The sequence below is a fragment of the Anomalospiza imberbis genome, chromosome 2, assembly GCF_031753505.1.
Source record: "Anomalospiza imberbis isolate Cuckoo-Finch-1a 21T00152 chromosome 2, ASM3175350v1, whole genome shotgun sequence".
NCBI classification, from domain to species: Eukaryota; Metazoa; Chordata; class Aves; order Passeriformes; family Viduidae; genus Anomalospiza; species Anomalospiza imberbis.
Genome location: NC_089682.1, coordinates 61050205 through 61077075, shown reverse-complemented (window position 1 = coordinate 61077075; position 26871 = coordinate 61050205). Strand labels below are relative to the sequence as shown.

At 37.4% G+C, this 26871-nt stretch overlaps 1 protein-coding gene across 1 annotated transcript in view; it reads left to right on the top strand.

Annotated features, from left to right (window-relative positions):
* Nucleotides 1-26871, top strand: part of DDX10 (DEAD-box helicase 10) — a 151531-nt gene that overhangs the window by 108507 nt on the left and 16153 nt on the right. Inside the window, exon 16 of the mRNA XM_068181357.1 lies at nt 3797-3853. Within this exon, the coding sequence (XP_068037458.1) occupies nt 3797-3853 (57 nt within the window). The remainder of the gene's footprint in view (nt 1-3796; nt 3854-26871) is intronic.

Below are 26871 nucleotides of genomic sequence, written 5' to 3'. Positions count from 1 at the left end.
GAAGAGGTCAGTGAAATTTTAGGGTGGAAAAACAGCAGCTTGTCACCAGCTAAAAGAATTTATTGAATGTAAATCTGACCTATGCATAAGTTTTTTAAAAGAAAGAAAGGAGACTTTTATTGTACAATTTTTTACACATTAAAAAAGCTAAAAGAAAAATTACTGTATGAAACAAAGCTGTTAATAATAGAAATCACAAAAATAAACGCTGTATTTTTTTTATATAGCAGTAAAACCTCTGTACAATGTAAAATGAACTCTTCAATGTAGAAAGAAGAGAGTCCTAGGAAGAGGGGATTTCCTTTGGGAGGAAAGAACTCTCAAAATTGCTGGACTTAACTTTTTTATAGCTAAAAACTTGGGGTTTAAGCTCTCTATTAATGTGTCTTTCACATATTCCAGACCTCACCAGCTAGAGAGCTGCCATGCTACTAGTCATTATTTTTTTGTCTCAAGTTGAGAACATGGAATGTAAATGTTAGAATATTTATTTAATTGTGATGGAGTTTTAAGAATTAAATGAGTTCTTGTTTTAAAACCCAACAGTAGAAGGAGGGGGAGATTAAATGTGAAAAGAAGCCAATGTCAGACTTCTTAGCTTCACGGTTAAGAACAGTGAGTAGTTCTTCCATATATTAGACATGACTTTTTCCATGGTTTGGGCTCCTTTTAGTCAGAGCTGTTTCTGTTGTCAGTTCTAGTGCAAAAAAGGTAGAAGGTTTGCAACTCTTCTTTAAAGCCAAGTGATTTAGCCATATTACATGTTGATGACTAAAAATTTTCATTGCTTTGATTACTGAAGTTATAACCATCATTTTTAAGTAGCTGTGTAAGAGTGAAGAAAAAAAAAAGAGAATTTGCAGTAAGTTTTAAAAGCTGGCCAAGAAGGTCTCTGAGCTGTATAATACTATTACTGCAAAACTAAATGAAAAGAATATAATACTAGCCAGTGTGGGTTTGTGGAAATTAGATGTATGGTGAATTACATATTTTTGTCAGAGTAGAACCTGGTTTGTAAATACATCTGTGGAATACACTGAAATTTCACGTGGCTTTTCACTTGAGTGTTCCGATTAGTAAATTAACATGTCACAAATGAAATGGACCAAAACCTCTGACAATGGCCATAAGTTAATACAAGAGATGCAGTGTGGATTTATGAGAAATTTTTCTGTGTGAGAGCAGTCAGGCTGTGGCACAGGCTGACCAGAGATGATGTGCAGTCTCCAGCCTTGGGATTTTGGCATGGCTGGATGAAGCCCTGTGCAGCATGAGCTCACCTCAGAGCTGACTCCTCTGTGAGCAGGAGGTTGGACCAGAGACCTCCTGATGTTCTTCCCAGCTGGAATGATCCTGTGGCCCTGTCAATGCCCAGTGTTGTTCAGAGTGTGTTAGTGTCAAGCAGCAGAAGCTGGCCTGATTAGGACATTGGCTTCTGAAACACACTCCTAGCAAAAAAAAGCAGATCTTGATAGCATCTTCTGGAGATTCTTTCTCTGTCTTGTTTTTCTCTTGTGATCCTTATTTCAGTCTCTGGACCTATTAACTTTAGAATCTTTTTGTGTCTTCACTGTCCTTTAGAGACTATAGCTTATAATGCTGCTTGTGTACTCCTCTTCTTTGTCCTTATGTCAATCTTCTGCTTTCATAGCTGTCTTCTCAGTGCTCTGTTATAAATCCCTTGAGCAGAAACTTTGCTGCTATATTTGCTCAAGCCTGTAGCTGTAGTTAAAACACTGACATTTCATACACCATAGGATTTTTCTATCAGAATTTTTCTATCAAAAATTTTCTAGACTGTCCCAAGTCAAAAGCTGCTTTTTAACATATGGTGTATTACTTTCTACCTGTGTTCTCTGTTTTTGAGGGGTAAAGTTTGAATATTACCACAATTCTAGCATAAAAATGAGAGAACCCCAATGGTTACCCCAGAGAGTGGGGAATGTGCAGCTAAACCAATCAAAGTGGAGGAAATGGAAAACTTAAGTAAATAATTAGAAAAGCTTAAGTTAAAGGGATCAGAAACTTATATAAATTTGACTTGGGAGAGAAGAAATTTTAACATGAATGATCATGTTATGACCATGATGTATAGGTCTACCTTGTTGGAGGAACTGCATGTAGACCAGACAGTACTTGGTCCGGGTGGCTTATGTTGTCCCATATGATACACTTGTGGTCTTAAATGTAATTTATTTTCTCTCTCTTTCCCCACTCCCCCCCTTTTTTTTTTCTTTTTGATACTTTAACATACCTAAAATAATAAGGCAGCTGTGTGGTATCTGTCTACAGTAGTTTTTTTTTTTTTTTGGTTGGTTTTTTTTTTGGTTTTTTTTTGTTTTGTTTCACAGCATGCATTAAAGATTAAAGGCCCTGGCATGTAACTCTCAGTGTAATGAGTTGTTTGAGTCAGACAGCTTTGCACAAAATGTTGGGGAATTGTTTCATTTTGATTTGGAGAGAAGAGGCTGACTTACACAGAAAGGGATTTTGAAAATAAGCTAACACTTCTGTAGTTTGGGCAATTGGGAGAATAGAAAATGGCACATACCTGGCAAATGTCTCAAAAGTCCCTGAATTTAGACACTAACTTTGAAAATCTTGGTGGCTGTGTAGTCCTTTTCCCATGTTTGCAGTCAAACACTTACTTTTCTGAACAACTTTGTGTGATACCTACCAATATGTTTTGGCAGCATCATTGTGATGAAATGGCACCAGGACCGCTGAAGCTGTAGCTTTGTCATTACTCCCATGAGTGAGCTGATATGTAACTGCAATGCAGCCTTCTCTGTGCTGAAGTGCTGACCCTGGACTGATGTTAATGTCTCCTTTTATGTGGACTTAAGTCTAAATGTGCTGATGCCAGGGTGGCTTATATTGCTCAGAGAAACTGAGCTATATTTCAGAACATTTTTATGCTAGCATAAAAGAGTTTCAATACCAATGTCATCAGGATCCCTAAGATAAAAAGAGAGAGCCATGTGCTTTTCTAGAGGATGTGCTCTCACTTGAATTTCTGTCTTTTTCTTCATGAAATAAAGAATGTAAGGGATGTTCAATTACAAGGACCTGCCAGTATAGAGCTAATAGTTCAGTTGGTGTAAGAATAAACAAAACAAGTAGCAATAAATGTCATTTGATTTAAATATCTTGGGCACTTCTGTATGCTGACAGATCTAGCAGGCAGCTTTGGATAAGTTTTATCACTGCATTTAGGTTATTTTCCTGTAGCAGAATCTTTTTGGTTAGGAGAACTTTGTTATGGTTTCTGAATCCATGCAATTACTAAGCAAATGCTTTTGTAAAGTGTTTGTTGGTAATGGAGATATGAAAGGGAGAAGATGTTTTAGCTGTCACTCCCCAGTTACTTAAGCAATTCTGAAGTTAGGAAAAGTTTTATTTTAGTTTAGGAGGCTTTGATTTCATTTTAGGTCACTGAGAAATAAGAAAAATTGGATAGTTTAGTATCATTTCAACTACCTTATTTTACAGACAAATACTAGCTCTGTTAAATTACGCAGCTGCATTATTCCTTTAAGAGTAATATGTCTTGATAAAATGTGAGCTTCAATCATTCTTGTAGTTTTATGATTTCCTTTAAGAGCAAAAAGAATATGAATAGTGTCTTATTCAGATCTTTCATTTATTTTTTTCAATAACATGTAGGGTGAATACCACCAGTCTAGCATGAGTACATTAAAAATACCTAGATGGCTCAATGTTAATCTTAAAATATTAAAAAAACCCAAAACAGTGCAGGACTTTGCTTTAAAACTGTACATCTTGTTTATTTCAGGAGAAGAGGCTAAAAGAAAAAGCAGCAAGGAGAGAAGCCAGGAATAAGAATGCACAGGTAAGGAGTTTTATTGTTTTGATCAAACTACTGGTTGAGGTTTGAAACGGTTTTTAAATTGTTTCATTCCTTTCTTTAATAAACAATGTTGTGATTAATTGTTCTTTAAAGGCATTTTTTGTTCACTCCCTTGCTCTGAATATATGTGTTTGTGTATGTATAAATATATAAAATGTATGGAAGCCTTCTTGAATTTCATCCTCTTAATTATGTATATCAGGTGAGCTGCCATTTCAGCTGAAGTACTGATACCATTTTTTTTTCTTTCACTTGGGTCATGTTTATAATTTGTAGGCAATGAGTTTATTTTTTTGTGTGCCAAATCTCGCTCCAACCTTTTTCTGCCGAAGGTTTTTTTAAATAGCAAGTATTTACATTGAAGTTCATTCCTTCCTCTCATTGCTCCAAACAAAATCTGTGTTATCCTTTCCTTCATGTATTTGTTACTAATTTCCTAGAGGCTATCCTCCTTTTTCATGTTGCTTGGTTTGCAATAAACTGAGGTTTCATTCAGCTGCAGTGATTTCTGGAATATGGACATGGTGGTGTGTGACACTGCATCTACTTCTGCTACACTTGACTAGTTACAGTTTCTTCTTGACAGTCGGCAAATGTCTTACTCCCTTGAGAAAATCGATAATGTTCTTTGTCTGATTTTTGCAAGCTGGCTGTGCTCTGGGAGGCTTAAGCATAGGAAGATGCTCCATTGTGTAACTCTGAAGTGGAAAGTAATTACAGTTTCAGATGAAAAGCCTAGTTACTCTTAGTTTTAAGTATGATTCTGCCTTCAAAGATGGCAAGCTATGAGAGCTGTTGGCATCACGACTCCCCAATCAAGCAATAGAAATTTTCTGCCTGTAATTGAATGTATAAAGATGCATACTTTTTAATGCATCTAGCAAGCATTTTAGGAAAATTATGGAATGAATAATTAACAAGCATCTTAATAAAGGGAGAAAACATTGATCAAATCAAGCTGTATCACATTCATGAATACTGCTTGTTAATTTTGCCTCTTTTTAGGGAATAAAATGTTATTCAGCAGCTGTGGAAAGAAATCCATTTCTTTCAAAATTATCTGCTTGCTGATGTACATCTCCTATCCTGTTTTTGGCCAAGTGAATGAATCTGTCAATGCTATTGGAAAGTGAATAAAGTTTATCCCTGTTGAGGAATGCTTTGTGTGTGGGGAGGGTTTTGTGTCCATGGGCATGGTATGGGTTAAATGTGGAGTCTTAGCCCCCAAGCCCACAATTTTATGCACTCCTGCCTCTCCTCTGTGTAGCACTTGCATTTGGAAAGCTGATTTGCTAGTGCTGGTCTAGTACTAGTGCAGGTCTACTAGTGCTCTCTCCTTGAGGGTACCATCTGTGCAGACCTGCTATTGCTTTGATTTCATTTTGTTCTGGAAGCACTCGTCTCACTCTCTGCAATAAGGTGCAAGCCTCGGGAGCTGACATGTCTTCTTGATGAAAACTGTTGGGCTTTTTCTGTTGTTTAGAGGCTATTGTTGCCAGAACTCTGTGCAGCCAAGTCCTGTCATTTTCAGTGTGGCTCATTTCAGGGAAAATGCTTCCACTGGGAAAGGCTGCCAGCTTGGACCTGGGCTGTTCATGCCTGGAAGTGGAAGGGAGCAGTAGACAGTAGATAAAGGTGCCAGTTTCTGTCTGCTGGGTGTCTGAGGAATTAATTAAGAGCACTGCCTGCTTCTCAGGATCTTAGACATGAGGCCATAGTAGTTGAAATTCTCCATAGTCTGTGTGGGATATGACTCAAGCAGCTCGTACACGATACCAGGGCAATAAAGAAGGAGGAAACGGTAAAACACAGAAACTATTGGAACATAAACCAGTTTAGAAAATACATGCTCCCTAAATCAGGAGTTCAAAAATGTTAACATTTTCACTAGTACTTTCATAATATGGCTTGTGACCCACTTACTCTGCCATACACTACTCCTTTGGTAATTAGTAATGTTTTCTTGAAAGAGAAAGCAATAAGGAGAGCCAAAAAAGTAGAAAAGGTATTTTTAGCCATGTTAATGCAGTTTAGCAGCTGGAGAAAAGGACTAGATCAACAATTATGAGTAGCCAGTCACTTCAGAGCAGCTGTGGTCATAATTTGTTTTCCACATCTATCTGCTTTATTCTCTTGTCTTATTAACTATCTCCCTCAGGTTACAAACTCCTTGGGTTACAAGGTATTATTTTGCTGTCTTTCACTAGTACACAGCCTGCCAGGTTTGACATGACCAAAAAAAGAAATTTACTTTCCCATTCTTAGTGTTAAATAATAATTATTTGTGAATTTAGGGGAAAAAAAAAAAAAAGAAGAAAAATTACAGGAGGGAAGGATGTCCTCTCTTTTCCTCTGGTGCTGCAGGAGCAATTGCAGGAAAAATTTTGCTGAGCCTTTATCATGTTGGGACAGGCCAGGCTTGCTGCAACTGGAATTGACTAACCAGATTTTGGCACGCTCTGCTGAGTGTGTCTGAGCAGGAGATTAGATGAGTAGGTAGCTGCAGTGTTATTGACTCCACCTTGGATAAATCTCCATGCAATAAATAAATGAAGTAAGAAGTGAAGACTGTTAAAGGATGCTTTGGAGAAAGTATTCCTAGGTCTTTATGACCATTAAATAAATTTTCATGCAAAAGGCTCTGAAAACAGATAAAAGAAATCTTCTCATATGTTCTTATTGAAGAAAAACTGGAAATTTAGGGTTTTGATTTTTTGTTTTTTTATAATCTTAAGATACTTGTCTCCCATTTTTTGAGAATTTGATGTGATATATACAAATGAAATGTTTTAAGATGAAAAGAAGCACATACTTTGTCCTCACTCAGTACTGATTAAATTATAGTCCTCAAACCCTCCAACAAATTTCAATACTGTTTACTTGAAGATAGTCTGGAGAAAATTAGGCAAGAAGTAGTCTTTTGAGCAAGAAGTAAAGCACTGAGCAGCAGCAGGAGGCAGCGACAGCTGCCCCGGGACAGGAGCTGGGTGTTACTTGCTTAAGCCAGCCCCTGGCCCCAAGCAGGATATCCCTGTGCTCGTGGCTTTCCACTTTTTCTTCTAGAATCTACACATACTGATTTCTTAATCTGTTTAAAGTACTTTCAGGTTTCAACCAGTATTTAAAGGTCCTTGCCCTGCTAGCAACTGTTAGCTGCAATGAAGCTAAATAGGACTGTATTTCTCCTTTAGTGATTTTAGTATTTTGCTACCCTGATGCCTTAGAGCACTACTGATGTGTTGAGAATTATGAAGTGAGGAAGATTTTGATTTCTTTTTAAAAAAATAGTTTTTGTAGGAAAGGAATTTTCTGGGAGCAGCTAAACAGTCTCTGCTTCAGCAGGGGAGAGCAGAGCAGGAGTCAGGAGAAGGTGCTGTTCCCTGCCCAGCACTGATGTGTTAGGTGATCCTCAACTATCAGCTTCCAGCAGTGTGCAGGAAGTGATATCTGGTCCCTAAAAGAAGGCATTGATTGCTGTCTGCTAGAAATAATTTGGACGTCATCTGTAAACAGTGTCAGGAGGTAAAACTTGCTCAGTCATGACAGTTTGGTGCATTGATTCAGGTTTTGGCAGTCCTGTAGCAGTTACACCATGCTGGTGTCCAAAGCAAAACAAAAACCTGAAAAAGCTCGACTAGCAGAGCAAAAGCTGTTTATCCAAGGTCTGTAAGAAAAATGTAGCCTGCTGAAAACTTAGAGAAATCCAGCTTGAACACATAGTCCTTACTGAGACATATTCCTTACTGTTTTTTCCTATTTTCACTGGACAAAACTGAAGATGGGGATTCTTACCCATCTGGAAAACTGACTTGTAAAAGAAATCCAAGAGCTTGGTTGTCAGAGGTTCTTTTTCTCTAGAATCAATGCTTGCTGAATAATTGTAGAACATTAAAAGATCAACAGCATCAGCAGGATAATAAATATGCTTTAACTTCTCTCCTCCCTTTCTCTCCTGTTCTCTCCCTAATATATTTTGCTGTTCCCATAGGAATTAGTGCTTGCTTATGAGATTTTACAAAAATATATGCTATATATATAATTTAAGATTTTTCAGAGTCACAGTGAATCTTTCTGCTGTGAGCACATCTACAAAAACACATGGGTGAACAAGGGGCATATACTCAAAGATATGGCAGATTCAGGCATTGATACCTGCCTATATCACATCACTGCAAGCTGTAATGCTCAATATAGCATTCTCTTTTCTGTGCCTTGTACCATACTCTGTTGAGATTTTAACCAGAAAAATGCTTAAACCCAACATTTTGTTTTAGTCTTCAGCATCCCCCCTCGTGGAATTTGAGATGGACTTGCCAAATGTAGCTCAAGAAATCTTTGCACCATGTAGGAAAACTTAAACAGGAAGAGAGAAGTCAAATCCCTTGAGTAGGTGTGGCTGATAGAAATATACACTTCAGAATATTGTGAACATTTTTCATCCATTGTGGATAATTCCTGTAGTTACAGTGTTTATATCACCTCTGCTTCTGCCTTGAATTTCCCTTTTCTTGAGATCTAGCCCACAGCTTGTGCTTAGGCTGGAGACACTGGATTCAGTGTGAATGTGAACAGTAATTTCAGTGTGGAAAAGAGGTTTACAGGAGTAAAGGAGGAATTTGGTTTGTCTCTCCTATTAATCCAGGTTCCCAAATCCCCTTGATCACTGGGGTCACTGAGTTTTCTTGTGAAAGTTTCATGGTGGTTAATGATGAAGAAGCATTGTTCTGGTCACTTCTCATGACCCTCTCGTGGATGGTATTGAGGAGGCATTGCTTTAGCTCTCTGTGATTTCTGGAGCTAGAGCAGGGTTTCAGGGCCACATCATTCTGATGGTCTGGAGGATGTTGAGATTGTGGAGTTTGTTGTTCTTAAGGAGGAGAGAGTTATGTTGTGCTGGAGTAGCCTCAGGACTTAAAATTATTCTTCATCAGTAATTATTTTTGATTCTGAAAACCACAAAAACAGCAAAAAATGAGGTCATGTTCTTCCACAAAAACTTGGAGATTGTTTAGTGTGAGGAGCTTACAACTGAAATTACCATGTCAATTTGACCCCTTTTAATAAGTCAAACTTGTTTCTTAAAACAATCTCATTAACCTTAGTTTAGAAGAAATTCTGGTCTGTTAACTCTTGCGTCTGGATGCATATCCAAAAGCTGTAAGTAGCTTTATTTATTCAATGCAAGGTTTGAGTGTTTTGAATTTCCTTGAGAAGCTCTGTGAATAAACAGAGTAATTTGGGATATCAACATCTTAACATACTTATTTAGTAATTTCATTTCAAAGTCAAGTTGTGAAATAGAAAATGAATTCCTGATTCTGAACTACTTGTATGCCGAAACGTTTTTTTTAAATCAAGGTATTGTACAATATTTTAAGTTAATATTTGAAAATGGGTTTTTTATGCCTGTATGGAAATGTTACCTGTATTTTGCTTTTTCAAAATAACATTGATTCCAGTTAATATAACAATTGAATTGCTTTAAGTAAAGCTGTAAGACATCCTGTCTTTTCTGCAATTAAGAATTTCTATGATTAAACCAATATTTCGGTGTTGTGACCCTGAACAAGTTACAAGTAAGGATTCTGATGGATTGATTTGCCAATTACCCATGCTTCTTTAAACCTTTTCATTACATCCAACAGCACACTGAGGATTTCAAACATATTTATCAGACTGACCATGTAAATTAATTGACCATGGCTATAGCAATTGAATTTTGTGAGTATAATATGTGGTATGTGATGAGATTTTGCTGCTCTACATACCAAAAGCTGATGTTTCACCTGTCACTGAGGTGATTTCTTTGTACACCTGACGCAGAAGCATAGTAGTGGGACTGTGGACCTTGCAAATACTCTCTTATTCCCTGAAGGTCTGCTGGGATGAGGTAGATGCACAGTGGATCAACACAAGTGCATCTTCATTGCCATGTCTGATATACCTATACCTTATTCCTTGTTTTGTGTTCACTTGGACATTTATGGTGAAGAGAGGAAGCCTCTTTTTTCTTCAAACTTTTGGGGTCTTTTTCTAATATTGGTGGCTTGCAGTTCTAGGAGAGCTTTTGATGAAATATGTAATATGGATTATTAAGAGCAGAGTAACAGGATTTCTGGCATGTTAGGGAGCACAAAAGTTATTGTGTTACTTGATTGTGAATGATTGTTTAAAATTTCTAGGGCAATATTGATGAAATTTCTCCAGTAGACTCCAGGAATATTACACTGTTTAATTTGTTGTTCTTCAGGAAAAACTTTTGTTTTTAGAATGTCTGTGTAAGTTTGATTGGAACAGAGGTTTTGGAGACAACTGCTGAGCTTCAGAGCTTTCAATGTGTTAAAGACTACACAATTTTATTTATTTCAGAATCAGCAATAAAATTGGCATTTTGGGGGGCAAAAGAAACACTTAGGTTTTCTCACTGAAAGTTTAGGCTATGAAAATTGCAAACTGAATAAGTATGCATTTCACTCTTCCTCATTACTTACGTGGACTTGTAATAATTTATTTGTATAACATAGTTACGAATAACTCTTGGTAGTTGTAGAATTGAAGAATGCTTTGGCAGCATTCCACCAAAACTCTTGGATAGGGCTCAGCACAGAAGTGAGTGTTTACTGGAGTTGCTGCTTCAGATCCAGCCCTCTTTAGAGCAAAGGAGGTATATATTACTCCACTTCATTTTTACTCTTTGAATATTAGGAGCAGGATTCCACCATCAGGTTTCTGCCTGCATGTGGCATGTGCTGGAGCACAGGGAAAGCAATTCAAGAGCTCTGCTAGTCTTGCACAGCGGCATCTTTTCTTCCTGGCTTCCAAATTTTCTAGTTCAGTTTCTTCACTGATTTAACACCCTTCTGAGTAGTCTCTGAGCAGAACATGGAAGACTGCTTTGGTCCTCCCTGACTGGCCAAGGAATAAGAGGCAATAGACAATGCTGGAGCAACAGATCCACCAGTATGAAAAGAAGAAAAAAAATAAAGCTGTTCTAAAATGTTATAAACCTTTCTTTGAGCATTTTCATCTTAGTAAATAGACCACTATCTAAATTAATTTTAATGATACTTCATTTTTTAATCTGCTCTTTTTACTCCTTAATATTGTTTAGTAACCAGTATTGGAAATTTCTCTCCCTCTAAAGCACAAAATTTAAAGCTGCTACTCCAAGCTCATTTGCTGTGTTCCATACATGTTTGGAACAGCAAATTGTTTTTTATTAGCATGGAGTTCTCTTGCCTTTGGCTGACCACAGTCCTTTGATGCCATAATCAACACAGTATTGAAAATTTGCCTGGAACTGAACTTCTGGAGATCTTCATCCTCTTTTCCACCTCTGCTCATAATCCTGAAGAAGTGGGAAACTCCAGCCAAGGCAGACATACTGACCTTAGGCTTACAGCAGCTTTCACACAAAGCGTTTATTTGGGAAGTGGATATTTTCTCTGTATTGAGAGGTCTTTTCCTGTTCTGTTGCAAAAAGCCAGGTGTATTCACATTCCTCAATTCTATCCATATAAATATTGCAGATGATTTCATTTCACAAGTGAGCTGTATGAGATAGTTCAAACTTGTTTATTTTTCACCTTGGTTTGTTCTGGTAGTATTCTGAGCTGCTTTGCCGCTTTCCTATGTGTTTGGAACTTTCTTAGATTATAGACTTCAGATGCAGGAGTTCTGCTTTGCTCCATATCTCAGATGTGAACTTCAGAATGAGTTAATTGGCTGATGAGCAGGGGTAATCTTTCAGCTGTGTTTTGATGACATCTTCATGCAGCACGCAATGGTATTTAGTTTTAAATTAAGCAGTTCTGTTTTCTCAGCAACCCCCCCGTTTATATTCTTGGAATGTGTTACTTGCAGTATTGTACGTAGTCTGCTATAGCAGTTGTAATTGCTGCTAGTGACGAAAATTGATTTGGGCAATCAGAAAACCATTATCTGCATTCTGACTGATAATGCTGCAGTTACCAACATCTTAAAATTCTTCTGATGGTTGTTTTTTCAGAATGCTTTGGGGTCACCAGGATTCCAGTTGCTTTATGCTGAATCTTAAGTGAGCATTAAAAGAGAGAAAAAGTTCTTGGTTGTTCTCTCAAATATATTTTTTTGCAGAGTTTTTAAAGATTTAGTGTTTTGTCAGTCCTCCCATGACAAATACAGTAGATCAGGAGTAGTGCAATATCCCTTGTTTTACCACAGTGTGCAGAGATTTTTATAAGTTTTCTGTTCTTTCACACTATCAATTGCATTGATAAACCAAGCAGTTTGTTAATAAGAAATGCCAAGCTAGTAACTAACACGTGGTTATTTAATACCTCATGGGAAATCTGGTAAGCCCGTACTTCCCCCAGATGAAGCTCCATCTTGTATATTGAGTCCATTAGAACCTGGGTCTTTCTGTGTTGGTTCCCTAAATGTTTCTTTTCTTTTAAGGCCTGATGTTTCCTTTCACTCTTTTTTATATTGTTTTGTTTTGTTTTTTCCTTTGGTCTTTCATGAAATTTTTTGTGGACTTACAGGTTTATTATCTCTTGCTGCTTCTTTATCCTGTTTTCTGTTTCTTTTGAAGGAGCTAACTTCAAGCTGCTATTGCTTCTATTTGGTTACTTTCTGCTGTGGGGAAACCAAGAGGAGAAGCAGAGGGGAATAACAGGAAGAAAGATAATAGCATCATCTAGTAGCAAAGCCTTAGGAAATGTGCTCAGTGTTTTTAGAGAAAAGTTTTGAGGAGCTTTTTTTGCTAGTTTTGTTTTCTTCATACTCTAAGGTCTCATTTTTCTGACATTCCTTCAGACGAATATATAGTGGTAATATTTTGCTGGGCCATTGCTAGGATTCAGGTTTTAAAAGATGCCTTGTCCAAATGAAGCTGCAAATAAGACCATATGCCAAGGTCAAGAGTACAGATTTTATTTAACAATAAATGTGAGGTACAGGGAAGAGTGGGGGGTAAAGAGAAAGAGAGAGACATAAGTAGAAATAAAGTCACCACCATATAGGTCCTGCAGCATCCTGCTGGCCCTTTTTCTTCTGGTCTTCTCTGTGGTGGAGGTCCTGGAGTGTTCTTGTGGAGGCACCACTTTTACAGTGTCCAGGTCCCAGGTTTGCAGAGTACAGATGTGTTCCTACAGCTGGAGCTGCATGTGTATGAGGAATTGCTTCCTTTCTCACAGTTTGCTATGGTGGGAATTTTGGTAAATTGACAACTGGTCCTTCCTTATACTTTAAGGAAAATACTTAAAATAAGTAGAATTTTCTTATAAGCAGCTTTACAAAGCAAACAGTTATGACTGATATAATAAGGTAAGTTGAGCATATGTCAGTAAGGCAGTCAGCAGCATGTAATAGGATTACACCTGGTTTATACAAGTATCTTATTCTCCTGTCTTCATTCTTTTTGAACAATCTGCCAAGGCTTTGAAATTTTCAGCAAGAAAAATTCTGGGTGGACAAGGGACGGTGATTGATTAATTACCATCACGGTAAGCGTACATTTACATGATGTACGTGGGTGGCTATTTGAGGTGAAAGCTCATAAAGATCATTAAGTTTCATAATAAATTACAATCTCGGTCCATTTTCTTTGCTAATTCACATGCTGTTAAAAATGCCAAAAGTTACTAGCATTTTTAATTTCTCATCACCTAATATTCTAGCAGGCTGTGTATCTACAAAAGTAGTGCTAAGGGTTATTATAACTATTCAAGGTATTTACTAAGTTAAGAAATGCATAGAATTTATGAAATTCATCCTTCCTAGGTACCTGTACAGCATAACTCTATGAATAAAAACTGAAGCTTTGTTTATGAAAGAATTTAAGTCATAGCCAACCAAATCAGAGTAGGATAATGAGAAAATTAAAATATCTTTAAACACTTTCTCCCCACCCCTCCCAACTTCCTGGACTTAACTTCAGTCCTGAGTTCTCTACCCCAAGCAGGATGAGTGGGCTGTTATTGTGGCTATGGTCAGTTCATCACACATTGACTCTGCTTCTCCTTCCTCCGCAGCGGAAGGACTCCTCACCTTCTTCCCCTGCTCCAGCATGGGTTTCCTCCCAGGGGAGACAGTCCTCCATGGACTTCTCCAGCATGAGTCCTTCCCCAAGCTGCAGCTCCTCACAAAGTGCTCCAACGTGGGTCCCTTTTCCTTCAGGAACAAGATGCTGCAGTGTGGATCCCCCATGGGAGTCACAAGTCCTTCCAGCAAACCTGCTTCAGTGTGGGCTCCTCTCTCCATGGGGCCACAGGTCCTGTTGTTGTGGGTGAGAGGGGGAGCTTCAGACAAAGTTTACTAGAGGAGCCATCCCACTGAGTCACGAGGTGCAGAGAGGACCTCCTTCCTTTCTGAACTTCTTCACAGAGAAAAGCCTCAGTGAGGCTGGATCTGACCTTAGCCCCACACTGTCAGCGCTTTAAGTTACTTTGTCCTACAGGATTCAAGATGGCAAATCAGATGCATTTATGTAAAATGACTTATTTGTTATGACAAATTATTAGATAAAAGATTTTAATCAGAATTATTTACTGCACAGTTTAAAAGCTAAAAATACTATTACCATTTAGTATTAGTATAGTGCTCTATGTCAAAGCAATTATATTAAAGCTAGAAAAAAGAAACAGTCATTAAATAGAGATTGATGTAACTTGCCATACCAGCAGCCGTGGGCAGATCTCTTTCACTCAGCCACAAGGAGTATCTGTGAAGTGACATTCCCACTTCAAAGAACGGAGCTTCATACACACACTTCAAGAAGGAATATGTTAAAAGAACCCAAAGTATGGAAGTGGACTGGACTGTTACAGTGTAAAGAGGTTGAGTGCCAGTCATATGTCTTCAGCTCATCTTAGGGACTTACCTGCCAAGTCTTTGGCTCACTCTCAGGGTTTTAGTTTGGGGCAGGTGAGACAGACTGGTTTTAGCATAATTCAATACCAAACCCAGCACATGATGCCTCCTCTCAGCCCACCACTGATAGCTTGCAAAGCAGGGCATTGTTTGAAGTGTTTCACCACATTCCAAGAGCCCTGCTACATCTGCCAGGAGCTTTCTGGAGTGTGGGCTTCCCACTGTGTTTACAGCTTCCTTCAGGCATCCATCTGCTGTTACCTGGTGCTCTCCACAGGCTACAGGTTGGTCTCTGCTCCATGGGTGGCAGGTGGACTTACTGTGGTTGGCACCATGGAATGGAGGAAAATCTCTCCTCCGACGTCAGGGCACTTCCTCCCCATCCTTCTGTGCTCAATGTCTGCAGGGCTGTTTCTCTCACATTTTCTCACTCCTCTTCAGCTGCAGCTGTGCAGTTTTTCTTCCTTCCTTTAACTATTTTATCCCAGAGGCACTGCCACCATTGCTGATGGGCTTGATTTTGTCCAGTGGTGGATCTTTCTTGGAGCTGGCTGGCATTGGCTTTGTCAAGCAGGGGGGAGCTACAGTGATGGCTTCTGAAGCCAGCAGAAGCTCCCCCCTGCTACCAAAACCTTGTCATGCAAACTTAAGACAGGGACCCAGCTGACAAATGTAAAGCAAAGAAAGAGCTAAAATTAGAAGAGGTAAAAATAGAGGATAGGAAGCTGTCTGATTGATCTTATAAGCAACACATTTATGCTTAATTCTGTCAGTTAGGTTTGCTGTATTTGCTAGGTCAGACTGTGGCTCAGACAAAGTTCACAGAAAAGCAAAGGGTGTCATGCTGAAAAACATTGATTTAAAATGTGTTTTGAAGTCTGTAAAAAGTTGACATGTCATTAAAATGGGTTGGTATGGCCAGGCTGTTTGGATTTATCCCGTGACAGAAGGACCAGATCACAGTTTCAGCCTCAAGAAAGGAAGAAAAATTATTAATTAACTTTGAAAGTAATTTACTTAGAAGCTTATCAGAAATATTCAACTGTATGGTGTAGTTGGTGAAAGGATTTTCGATGTCATAGTATTGCATCACAAAAAGGAATTTTCTTGTGAGCATATTTTTAAGGGAATTCCATCCAGTTCCCTCTGTTGCCAGTGAATGCAGAGTTTGTCTGTACCATGGCAGAAAGACAAGTCCTGTATTTGTTTTCCCTTTTTCAGAGTTGCCATGTGGACACAGGTGAGGAGTAAGCTTGGGGCCACACTTTGCAGGAAGCTGACTTCATTGTATGCGTGTTTATTCATTAAAAGCTAGACAGCCATTGCTTTTCTGAGATTGGGCTGCTCTGACTGCCATGGGTTGAAAGCGCTTTCTGGGTAGTCAGTGAGGGATCATTGTGAGTTCCTGCTCTAGTTCATCCTGAACTGTTTTTTAATGTCTCTGTTCTCATAATTAATAATGTCAATGATACGGAAAAATTTCAGAAAGCACCTAAATGTAGACAAAGAGCAGGAGATTCGTGTAGATATCTGATTCACCAATTAAAATATGAATTCTGTTAATTTGCTCTGCTTAAAATGAGTTGACATACTTAATTCATTACTATAAATCAATGAGATTAGTTTTTCAGTTGCTAAAGAAAATCTCCTGTATTGTTTGTTCTGAAAGGCATTTGAAAGACAATTCCGTGTGTAATTCATTAGGCATTGCATTTCAAACCCAGTCTTCAGCTGAAATTGTTTTCAGATTTTTACAGATTCTGTAATTTTACAGATTGGTAACTGCATTTGAGTGTCAGACACTGAGTGAATTAAACTCCTAGAAGGCTTCTTGGTAGGAACATAAAAAGCATAAAAAAGATTAATACAGCCTGCATATATAGAAGTGCTTGGGGTTTTTTTTCTGTCACTAAGAGCATTCACAGTAGCATCAAAATATTCTAGACTTCTGGAAGGATATCCCTTTGTAAAACTGCCTAAAAGATGTGTAAATATCACTGCACCTGTTAAAAGATGGTTAAAAGAATACATAAAAGATACATAAATTACTGTATAATCCAAGGATCTGATCTGTCTCAATAAGCAGGTATTGACTTAATGTAAGGATCTGTATGAGACCTATATTATTCTAGAGGCTTTCCATCTTAAAATCTATGAATATAAGGATGGATTTCTGTGTTAAAGGATTCTGTTTCTGCTTCCGATTTTTAGCTTTTTATGTTAGCAAGAGGAATCAGAAAAATCCTGTTCAGTTCTGGTTCTTGATAGCCAGAACAAAGATAATGGCTGACTGAATAACCCGTTGTTCACCTATAGATAATATCTAGTGAAGCCTTTTCCAGACTGTGAACGGTATGCCAATTTTAGAGCAGGTCTGTAAGTCCCTCTGGAAAATGAGGTAGATCAAAGTGACTTTACAGGTGCACAGGGAGTGCCTCTGGCTGGGGTAGAAGATAAGCAGCTTTTGTCTGAATGGATCTGCCGAAGCATTTCTAATTGACAAGTAGAAACTAGGAGAGTGATTCACTTAATCCTTGTTGATGTTCTCTTTTAGTAACTTCCAGAGAAAGGCAAAGTACAGTGTAAGCTTTCTTGCCAGCTTGAGTTGTTGTATAGTGAGTTTTAGTTCCTTCTCAGTCTGGTTGAGTGACTCCTACTGTTCATTCTGTAGTTTCCTGTCTCATTTTAAGCCTGAAGTTAAAATACTAATCATAGTACTGATAAAATACCAATTCTCATGAACATTGTACTTTCACTGTGTGTGAGAAATGCTGCCATAGTCTTCTGGTTTCATGTATTCTGAGTGTCCTCTGGCTATAGCCTGAGCAGCAGGGTCCCAGGAGGAAGAGCAAGCTATTTCTTCAGTAGGTAGCAGCAGTTAGGCTTTCCCTGGTTGCTGAAGTCATGGAATGAAAGAATGGTTTGGGTTGGAAGAGACTTTAAAGATCATCTGGTTCTAACTCTACTGCCATGGGCAGAGACACCTTCCACTAGCCCAGGTTGCTCAGAGTCCAATCCACCCTTGCCTTAAACGCTTCCACTCATGGGGAATCCGCAACTTCTCTAGAAACATCTTCTAGTAAGTCTGGAAGTATTCCAAAAAGAAGAGTATTTTTAAATTGTGTGCTATTGGACAAAGATGTTTTGGCCATAGTGAAAAATCTATGTTGTACATAAATTGTTTGGCAGTTCTGTAATTTTTCTTAGTGTATATCATGTAGACCCCAAAGCAAACTGCAACTGTTTTCAACAGTATCTCCAGAATATGCACAAGAGAATAGTTTCAAACGCACAGTGAGAAATTGCAATTTTCAAGTTTGGCTTTTTTGTTTGCTTGTTTATTCTGCTTTGTGGTGACATTGAATAGGACTCTTGCTTTGTCCCTCTGCATACTGATGTCTAAAATTACCTTTGGCAGTAAGATGCTTAGTGTGTTTGAAGTTGTCTTAATATAGTACTGTCCTCAGAAAGACACTTTTAGCTCAAGCATTTTTCAGATATTTGAGTCACAAGCTCAATACTAGAATGAAATAGGGTCATAAACAGTATTAAAAAGAATGAGCTACTTGCCCTGATACTTTTGCCCTGATGTGTTTCACTATGAAAGAAAGCCACTCAGCATCTTTCCAGAACCTTTTGCTCTCTTCCTGGCTCTTAATTGGTAGCTTGAAACATTAGGTAGATCTATGGCTGCTAGAGCTATTAATCTGTTACCCTCACCATCCAGTGGAAATATTTTCAGTCTGCTTTTGCTTTTAGGCAGCTTAAAATGCTGAAGATGTCAGCACAGAAGTCTCTTTGTCCATCAACCACTACAGATGTGATTTTATGGTAATTAAAATACGTTCACTTTAAGTATGGCATTTATAAGCAAAGATAACGAGTTGTCTTTTGGAAAATTGTGTCAAAGGCAGATGGTAAACTACTTCTGTATTTCAATACCACCAACCATCTAACTTAGTGAAGGAGCAGGAAATATCCTCTGTAACTCTACTCATATTTTCCAGGCTGGCCTTAGAACAGCTTTCTTACTGTAAGGAGCTTCTAAACCAAATGAGTCTTCCATAAGTCTAACTGAAGTTATGCTAGAACACTCATTGCTGGTGAATGCAAGTGTTATTTAAAATAGTGTTATGTAAGTCTTCGTGGACTGAATTTTTAAATTGCCATTTAGCTTTGAATTCCGAAAAGCTTTTCCTTGCATGCTACCTTGACAAGTTAATAAATTGTTCTCCAGTATGTTAGATTCTCTAAATTTTGCTGACCTTGTGACTAGTACTAAGTGCCTTGTGATGTTTCAACGTGTTTTTCCTCACAGCAGTCTGTAATCAGGATTTACTTCTGTTCACATGTGCAGGCAAGAGCAGTGGGACACATTGAGTGAATTCCTTAGACTTTTTTTTTTGGGGGGGGAGGGGGGGGCTGGAGCAGAGATTTGAGCAGGTTTTCCCACTTTAGTCATGCTAGTTGCTTGCTTGCTTGACAGTCCTTCCTCTCTCTTATCTGAAGGGCTTTTAAAAAGAGAAACAATAGAAAGATGGAGTTAAAAAGAAATTGCAGTGTATACGTGATGTGAAGATGGTACAAGCTTTTCTTCCAGTAACTGTAGGTAAGTCAGGTTTCCACTGCTCTCTGTATCTCTTGCTGGTAACATCACCTTCCTGTTGAGAGGTATTTCCAAAGGTGTTTTCCAGGTCATATTGTTACACAGAGGGCATCAGAATTTCAACAGCTTTGTCACTTTGTTGGCAACGAACCATACAAGCTGTCAGATGCGTGCAGATTATTATTATAAGTGTAGATATGGATTATGGTGGCTTCTTGAAAACAAAGTGTTTTGTAAATGTGTTCATCCTTTCCAGTTAGAATACTGTATAGTCATCTTAGCTTTTCATTAATTGACTGCCAGTGTTTTTATGGCGCTGTTCCTTGAATTACAGCAGTAAAGTTTGCTCATCACAGTGTCAGTCCAGCAAAATAGAAAAAACATGGTACTCAAGGTCAGTAATAGATTTTACTCTCATTTGGTGATTCAAATTGCAAAGGTATAGAAAATGCTTCTGCAATGCTTGAAAAAAAATCGCAAGGCTCTGAATACAGAAAGGCATCTTCTGTAGTACATATGAAGGAGAGGATAGAAGCTGTATCTTATATTTTACTGTTTTGCCTGAAATATTCTGAACTCTTCCTTTGGATGAGGATTCTTTGGAACTCTCCAGGAAAGTCAGACCACTTGAAATTTGGTACTTTCTTCTTGTTTGTGAGGCATCCTCATGAGTCATCTTTTCTGGGAATGGTTTTTAAAAGGCAGTGGGATAGATGACATAGGAGTATTCTTTATAGTCATCAGGCAGTATCTAGTAGTTTGAGGAACAACTGGATTTTTTTTAAATTTTTGGCCATTGTGTATCTATTTTGTAAGTTTATTAATCTATCCTGTCTTGTAGCTTTGAAAGCTATTTAAAATGAAAAATTCTGTCCTAATGCACTATTGGAGGTAAGGCCTTGACTTTATGGAAACTATTTTTAAATGTGTTTTTGAAAGGAAAACTTGAATGTAGTTTTACTTTTTTTTTTAATATCTGATGATAAACTTTAATTTTACCATAAGAAGTAGAAAGTATTATTTTGGACAGTAGCATGCTGGGCTTTTTCCAAATCAAAATCTTGTATTACATGTTCTTGTACAAAAATATTTTAAAGTAGCTTAATAGTAGTAATACAGCTGTCTCTAAACAAAAATACTGATGTATTAGTTTAAAATGTTCTTAAAAAGTAATTAAAATGATTCATACCAATGGCATTTGTTTCCATGGTCAAGTGGTCAGAGAGGCTATCAAAAACAGTATCAGTAAAGTGCATTTAAAAGAATCAGGATGAGATACATGGGTTTAACTTCCACGATCAGGTCATTAAGTTAGGGCTAAAGTTAAAAGCAAGTTATTTGTTTATCCTTCACTTTAATATAGTAGTGATACATTCCAGTGTTAAATTTTGCTTGTGACTTTCTGCTTCCTCTGGAAACTGAAGTTGGAATACATTGCTGAGGGGAACTTAAAAGTCTTTTAGACATACCTCAGGGGTACATTTTGCTCTTGGGTTCAAGATTCAACCTGTCACCGGATATTTTATACATCTGTTTCTTTCCATCTGAATCACGAGGATTGAGGGTTTCTTTTTGTTTTGCTCTGTAATTAGAGGAGCAGCAGCCTCTCAAAATATCCCTCTACAAATTCCCAGCTTTCATGAGAACTAGGAAAAATCTTTCTGAGGCATTTTATAGTTGTGTTTGCTGGTACTGGAGGAGGATATGAGGTTTCCCTTGTAAAGTTTTGCTAAGTGTTCTAGCATGTGGCAGCAGGGTTATTATGGAGTGCCTACCTGTGCTTCCATTCCTGCGGTAGTTGAATTTTAATGCTATCTAGATTTTGTTTCAAGCAATTGAGTTTTTTCTACATAGTAAAAGATAAAGATGTTGATGTAGTGGCACTTCTGACATTGGTACTGCTTATAAATATTCTTGCTCTGGATGTGATACTCAGTGTTTCAGTTGTACCAGAGTTTAACTAAAAAGTACAACCACTTGCATGCATTATATATTCTGTACTTTACTCTCAATTTCCTGAAATCATGATTGGAGTAGGTGTTCTAATTTCTCACTTTTCCCATTTTATATATAAATATATATACATATATGTATAAAATCAGACAAGAAAAAAGCTGAAATGGTTAATCCTGATACTATTTTTTGTGTACTGGTAGGTGATTTCTTGTTGATGTTAAAAACCCTAGCACTTTGAAATGGTTTATTTGTTCTGTAGTTGTGACCTTGCCTATTTAAATTCAGCTCCAGTTGAAAAGAATGCACAGCCATCAGTTTACAGGGTAGCACTTCACAGAAAAAAAAAGAAAACATAGTTGTCAAGCAAGTGGCTTGATGCAAATGCTTTTAGTTGAAGGTGTTGTTCTGGCCTCCAGTCATCCAAATGTTGCCCTGAATAATTTTTTAACAAATTATACTGTTTTTTGCATATGTTGTCGTGGCAGCTTCATTAATTATAACTGCACTAAAATAGTTGTATGCTGGTAACAGGTTTTAATTTATTTTACTTATATGAGATGTTCATAAAAAATCTGCTCTGTAGTATATTTCTTGGAGTGTTGCAACATTATAAATTAAATAATACTTCAGCTGATTCTTGTAGCTGCCTCTTCAGTGAGACACAGTGGACTAACTAGTATAGAAGCTTGGACCTGACATCCCTGACTAGGTCACATGGTGTCTGACTAAGGCTTAAGATTTCTTAAGATAAAGTAAAATATCCTTGTATTTTAAATATATTTTTTGAGTCTTAAATCACAAACTATTTAATAGGGGTGATTTAATTTAAATTTAATTTTAATTAGTGTGCCGCTAGAAACATTTAAACAATGAAAGAGCACAGGTCTCTTCTGTCCAAGGTGCTTTCAAAGAAAGAATGGTCGGAAGCACAGCCTGTCTCAGATATTTCAAAATTTACAAATAATCTGTGCCCTCTGTTACCCATTGATCTCATTTATCAGTTTGTTGTCACTGGAAGCAGTATTTGGGGTGCTAAAATGGATTGCCAGCAAGGTGCTGAAGCTCTCAAAGAAACTGATCACCTTCAGCAGTGGTGCCTCTTCATCACAAGTGTGAAGAGGAGTTATGGAACAGTGACTTGAATTATGCCTTTAAAAAAAGGCATCTACAAATTACTTTTTACTTTTTTTTACTTATACATAATGTATAAAGCAGGATTCTGTACTTATTTAATAAAAATAGACTTAATACAAAAGTACGTTTAATTAAAACTCATAACTGGAGATGTCAGAATGCTGATCATAGGTCTGAATATACTTCTTTCTAAATTTAGTTATATATTCTGAATTTCATGATGGATATTATGTACTCAGTGCTTTGGGAAGTCATGCATAATGTAACAAGGATATTCAGTTAACAGTACCTCTAGCAAATGTTCTCTGAGCTAATGTTGTATGCCAAGTACAATATGATATAACAAATTATTTATTTATTTTTAATAGATCATTAAATTTTATCCTCAAAATTTTGTGAATTTGCAAGAACTTAAAAAGGAAGCGTAAGCCATTTAAGATACGTGTGTGAGGAGATGGGTTTGTGGATGCAATCAAATCATAATTGGATTTTATAATCAGGTTGCTGTTCTGAGGCAGAAATAATTTTAGCACCTCCATAATGCTGAAATCATACACTTCTCTGTGGCATAGACTTGTAGTTCTGAAGAAAGCAAAAATCCAACTTTGAAAATAAAACATTCCCCTTGCAAAAATGTGTGACTGTGCAAAGAGAACCAGGCACTTAGGGCCCACCATTTCTCAGTGGAGAAATACTGCAATGTCTCTGAAATCAGTTTAAAAGTCACATTTCTTTCGTTTGACTGTCTTTATTTAACATAACAAATGCAAAAGATTTCCAAGAAAAAAAAGTGTTGGCTTTCATATTAGGTCAAGAATTGAAGGATTACACAAATATAAATCATCCACCACAGGTAGTGGAGAAAGTAGCATTTGAATATAATTTCTGTTTTTGGGGTGTGTTATGGTTGTTCCCTTCAGATTTTCATCAAGATTGAAATACTAAGGACCAATGACTCTAAATGATCCTTGAGGATGGGTCTCAGGGAAGAATTAATGTGGCCACAGAAAGCCCTGCCTGACCCCTCGGCAGTTCAGGAAATACTGAGCATAATGAATTTAAAGCATTGGTTTCTGCCAGAGGTGGAACACCCCAGCAGGGCAATATGTGGCAGTATGCCTACACTCCAGCCAGTGGCTGCTGTTTGAGTTTGCTGTTCCTGTCCCCAGTACTTACTGATGGATGGCAAATGGTAATTGCAGGCAGATTGTGTAACACCAGAAAGTCGGTAGAGCATTTCAACTGTTCGCACTGGAGTTCCCAATGAGCGGTAAAATTAGGCTAAAATGACTTCTCCTGACAGCTTTCGAAGCATGTTGTGATCTATTTTCAAATCAGAGAGATTAATATTTATCCTTCTTGTTTTCATTTCCTTCACATATTCTATATATGTTGCAAATATTAGGGGGAATGGGGAAAAAATCATCTTATATTTATTAATAACATGATAGATAAAAATAATTGACTCAATAACAGTTACAAAAGGAGTTATTAAAATACATATTTTAATTTGTTAGGTACTTTTTTTGAGAACTTTAAAATGGTGGCTAAAATGAAGATATTAAGGAATGGCCTATGAAAAAATTTGCTAGGAAAAAAAAATATTCAAGAAATAAAGTTGCTGATTAAGTTTCAGATAGAGATGTTATTAAGAGAAGAGTCATTAACAGGGAAAATTAACTGCTTTTTCATAACAAATTGTATCCTTTCCTAGTTCTGAAATATTTTATTTATTTGATATATTTGATAAGTTAAATTCAAGGTGCCATTAAAAGTTGAAAAACTTAGTAGAATTTGAGGAACTGGTTATCTTTGTTTATTCTAACCATCCTCTTTCAGCTGGTGAATGTAAATTAGGTTTGAGTCTTTTAGCTGTACCAAAATCTCATAAGATACGATGCTTAGAAGTAGTAAATTTTGCTAGCAGCAGAGAATGTAGACATAAATGTTAAACTTACAATACAGCATCTGCTTGGATCAATTTAATTTTGCCTACATGTATGTGCTGCATTTAGAGTGGTCCTATTTAATTAGTAACTTTTAAATAATATGCATATAATATACATATTTTAGAAAATAATTAAAATTCTGGTTGGAATCAGTTGCAATTTCAAATGGAATAGGAGTCAGCTTGACACTAACCATGATTAAAAAATGAGCAATAATCAATTGGCAAAAAAAGTGATGGCTCTTCTATCATTTGCTAATGCAAAAGGAAAAACTATGAATTTAAATGATTAGCATAAAATAGTGGTACACATTTTGTGCTAAGTACGGTGTAAAACAACTGTGCCCCAGAATAGCATTTAAAAAAAAATAGCAGTGATTACATGTGAAACAAACTGTGGGAATTAAAAATGTCTGGATTTTAATGGGTTTTATAATTAGTGATTCAAATCACTGATTTAAATTGATCCCCCCGATGTTGCTCTCTGCGATTCCTTGAGCAGAATCGCATTCCGATGTAAAATAGCATTGCTTTAGTACAGTATGAAAAGTGAAAGTTTGTACCTGCCTGTGCAATGTTAATGACATTATGTCTAACCATACCTGAGTTTGATCATTCAGACAGTTTTACCAAAAGGTAATTTTCAGGGAGTTAGATAGAGCCATGTTTCACAAAAGCTGTCCCCACAGAAGCTAAATGCCAAGGTAATCAATCATACAGCATACTGCATCCTGTTGTTATGGATATAGTACATTATTTATGCAGTATAAAGATTTTTTAGATGTTGTTGAAATGAACAGGCTAGCACATGACAACTCTAGGTTGTAATAAATTACATGAGCTGAAAATGGCAATTTCATAGGTTAAAATTTGTATAGATGCCTTCATTGCTTGCAGCAAGTTAGAATCTGATTTGCTGCAAGTGTGGACTTTCAGGGAGCAGCAAAAATTCTGTTAGAAGTCTGTAGTACGTTAATTGCATCTACAGATGAGTATTTGTATACCACTTGTATTTGTTACTGAATCCAAGAGTCGTTCCTCAGTCACAGGAAATAGGGTAAAACTTTTTGGCAGCAGTACAAAACCCAAAGACTGTTTGAGATAGCACAGTTTAGGTTCTTCAGCGAGCCATTGCATAGGATATAATTAGGCACAGGCTTTTGATGGAAAATTTTCTTAGCTTTCAATTTTTCCCTCATTGCATTGTTCCAAACATTTTACTTTTGCTGAGAATGAGATAGTAACCTTCACCGGGTTCATTTAATAAGCAGTTGCATTTGTATGAGAAGCCCTAAAAGACTGATGGAAAACAGAACGGCGGTGGAAAAAATAATGGCTTCCATGAAATGAGGGTGACCTGCTTCCCTTCTGTCTGTCAGATATTTTGGTTGGTTTGAAGGGAAATTCGCAGTTATACCTGTAGATTGGTTTTCAGATTGTGATCATTACCCCTCTGTGGCTGAAGAGTTGTGAAGCTGAGAGACTTCCAGGGTTATTGGAACAGTGCTGCTATTCCTTACCATGCCTTGATATATTTTATTACTGTTAACCTACATACTTTTTGAGCCCATGTAAACTCCTGAATACTTCTGTGAAACATTCATGGCTTTGGTAAAGAGAAGAGGTGCCTTTGGGTTTTCCACCATGCATTCTCTAGTTCTGTTGCTGTTGATTTCATTCTTCTATACTTGGTACTTCTTCCTCTTGGCTGTTTTTCTACATCTTTTGCAGTCATGCAGTCAGCTCTTGTGCCATTCTTATGCCTTCTTACTCTCCCCATTTTCTACTCTCTTCCATTTTTACAATAGGTTTAGACAGCTTTTCTCTCCCCCTTGGCTCCATTTGTCATCACTGTCATCTCCATCAGATCTTCTCTTTGTAGTCTTCCTCTCTTAGGCCCTCTCACTTTTGCCTTACAATTCTTCCCTGTCTGTCTTTGATTCCCACTTCCACACTGGTATTTTGTACTTTTTGAGCTGGCACATTTATTCATGCCCTTCTCTTCATTTGCAATGTAGACATGTTTCAGTTCTACTCAACAAACATTAATCAGCCTTCCTCTCAATTGTTGGTCATTCACTTGGCCTTTCCATATGCACTCCAGTTTTAGGTTTGCAAATGTGACCACACTCTGTTTTGGTGTCTCTCTTCTCTACTAGGTCCTCCTTTGTAATTTCTGGAATCTTACAATATTCAGTCTCCTTCTGTGATGATGTTTTGCACAGCCTTTTGCTTTTTTCCCTTCTCTTACACATGGAGAAAAATACAAATTCATGTCTGTACTCAGGAGTCTTACTTCAGTTTCTTGACTCCAGCTGTACCTTTCTGCCTAAATTAAAATCTTAGCTGACAGATTTCATGGATTAGGCAATACTGAAGAATAATGTTCGAGCTTCTTTGCTGCCTTCTTTCACAGTCACTCTGTGTATCACCACTTTCTCTCACTTCAGCCTATGCCTTAGCATTGCCATGGTCACTCTCTGTGCTTGTCTAAATCCTTCCTAA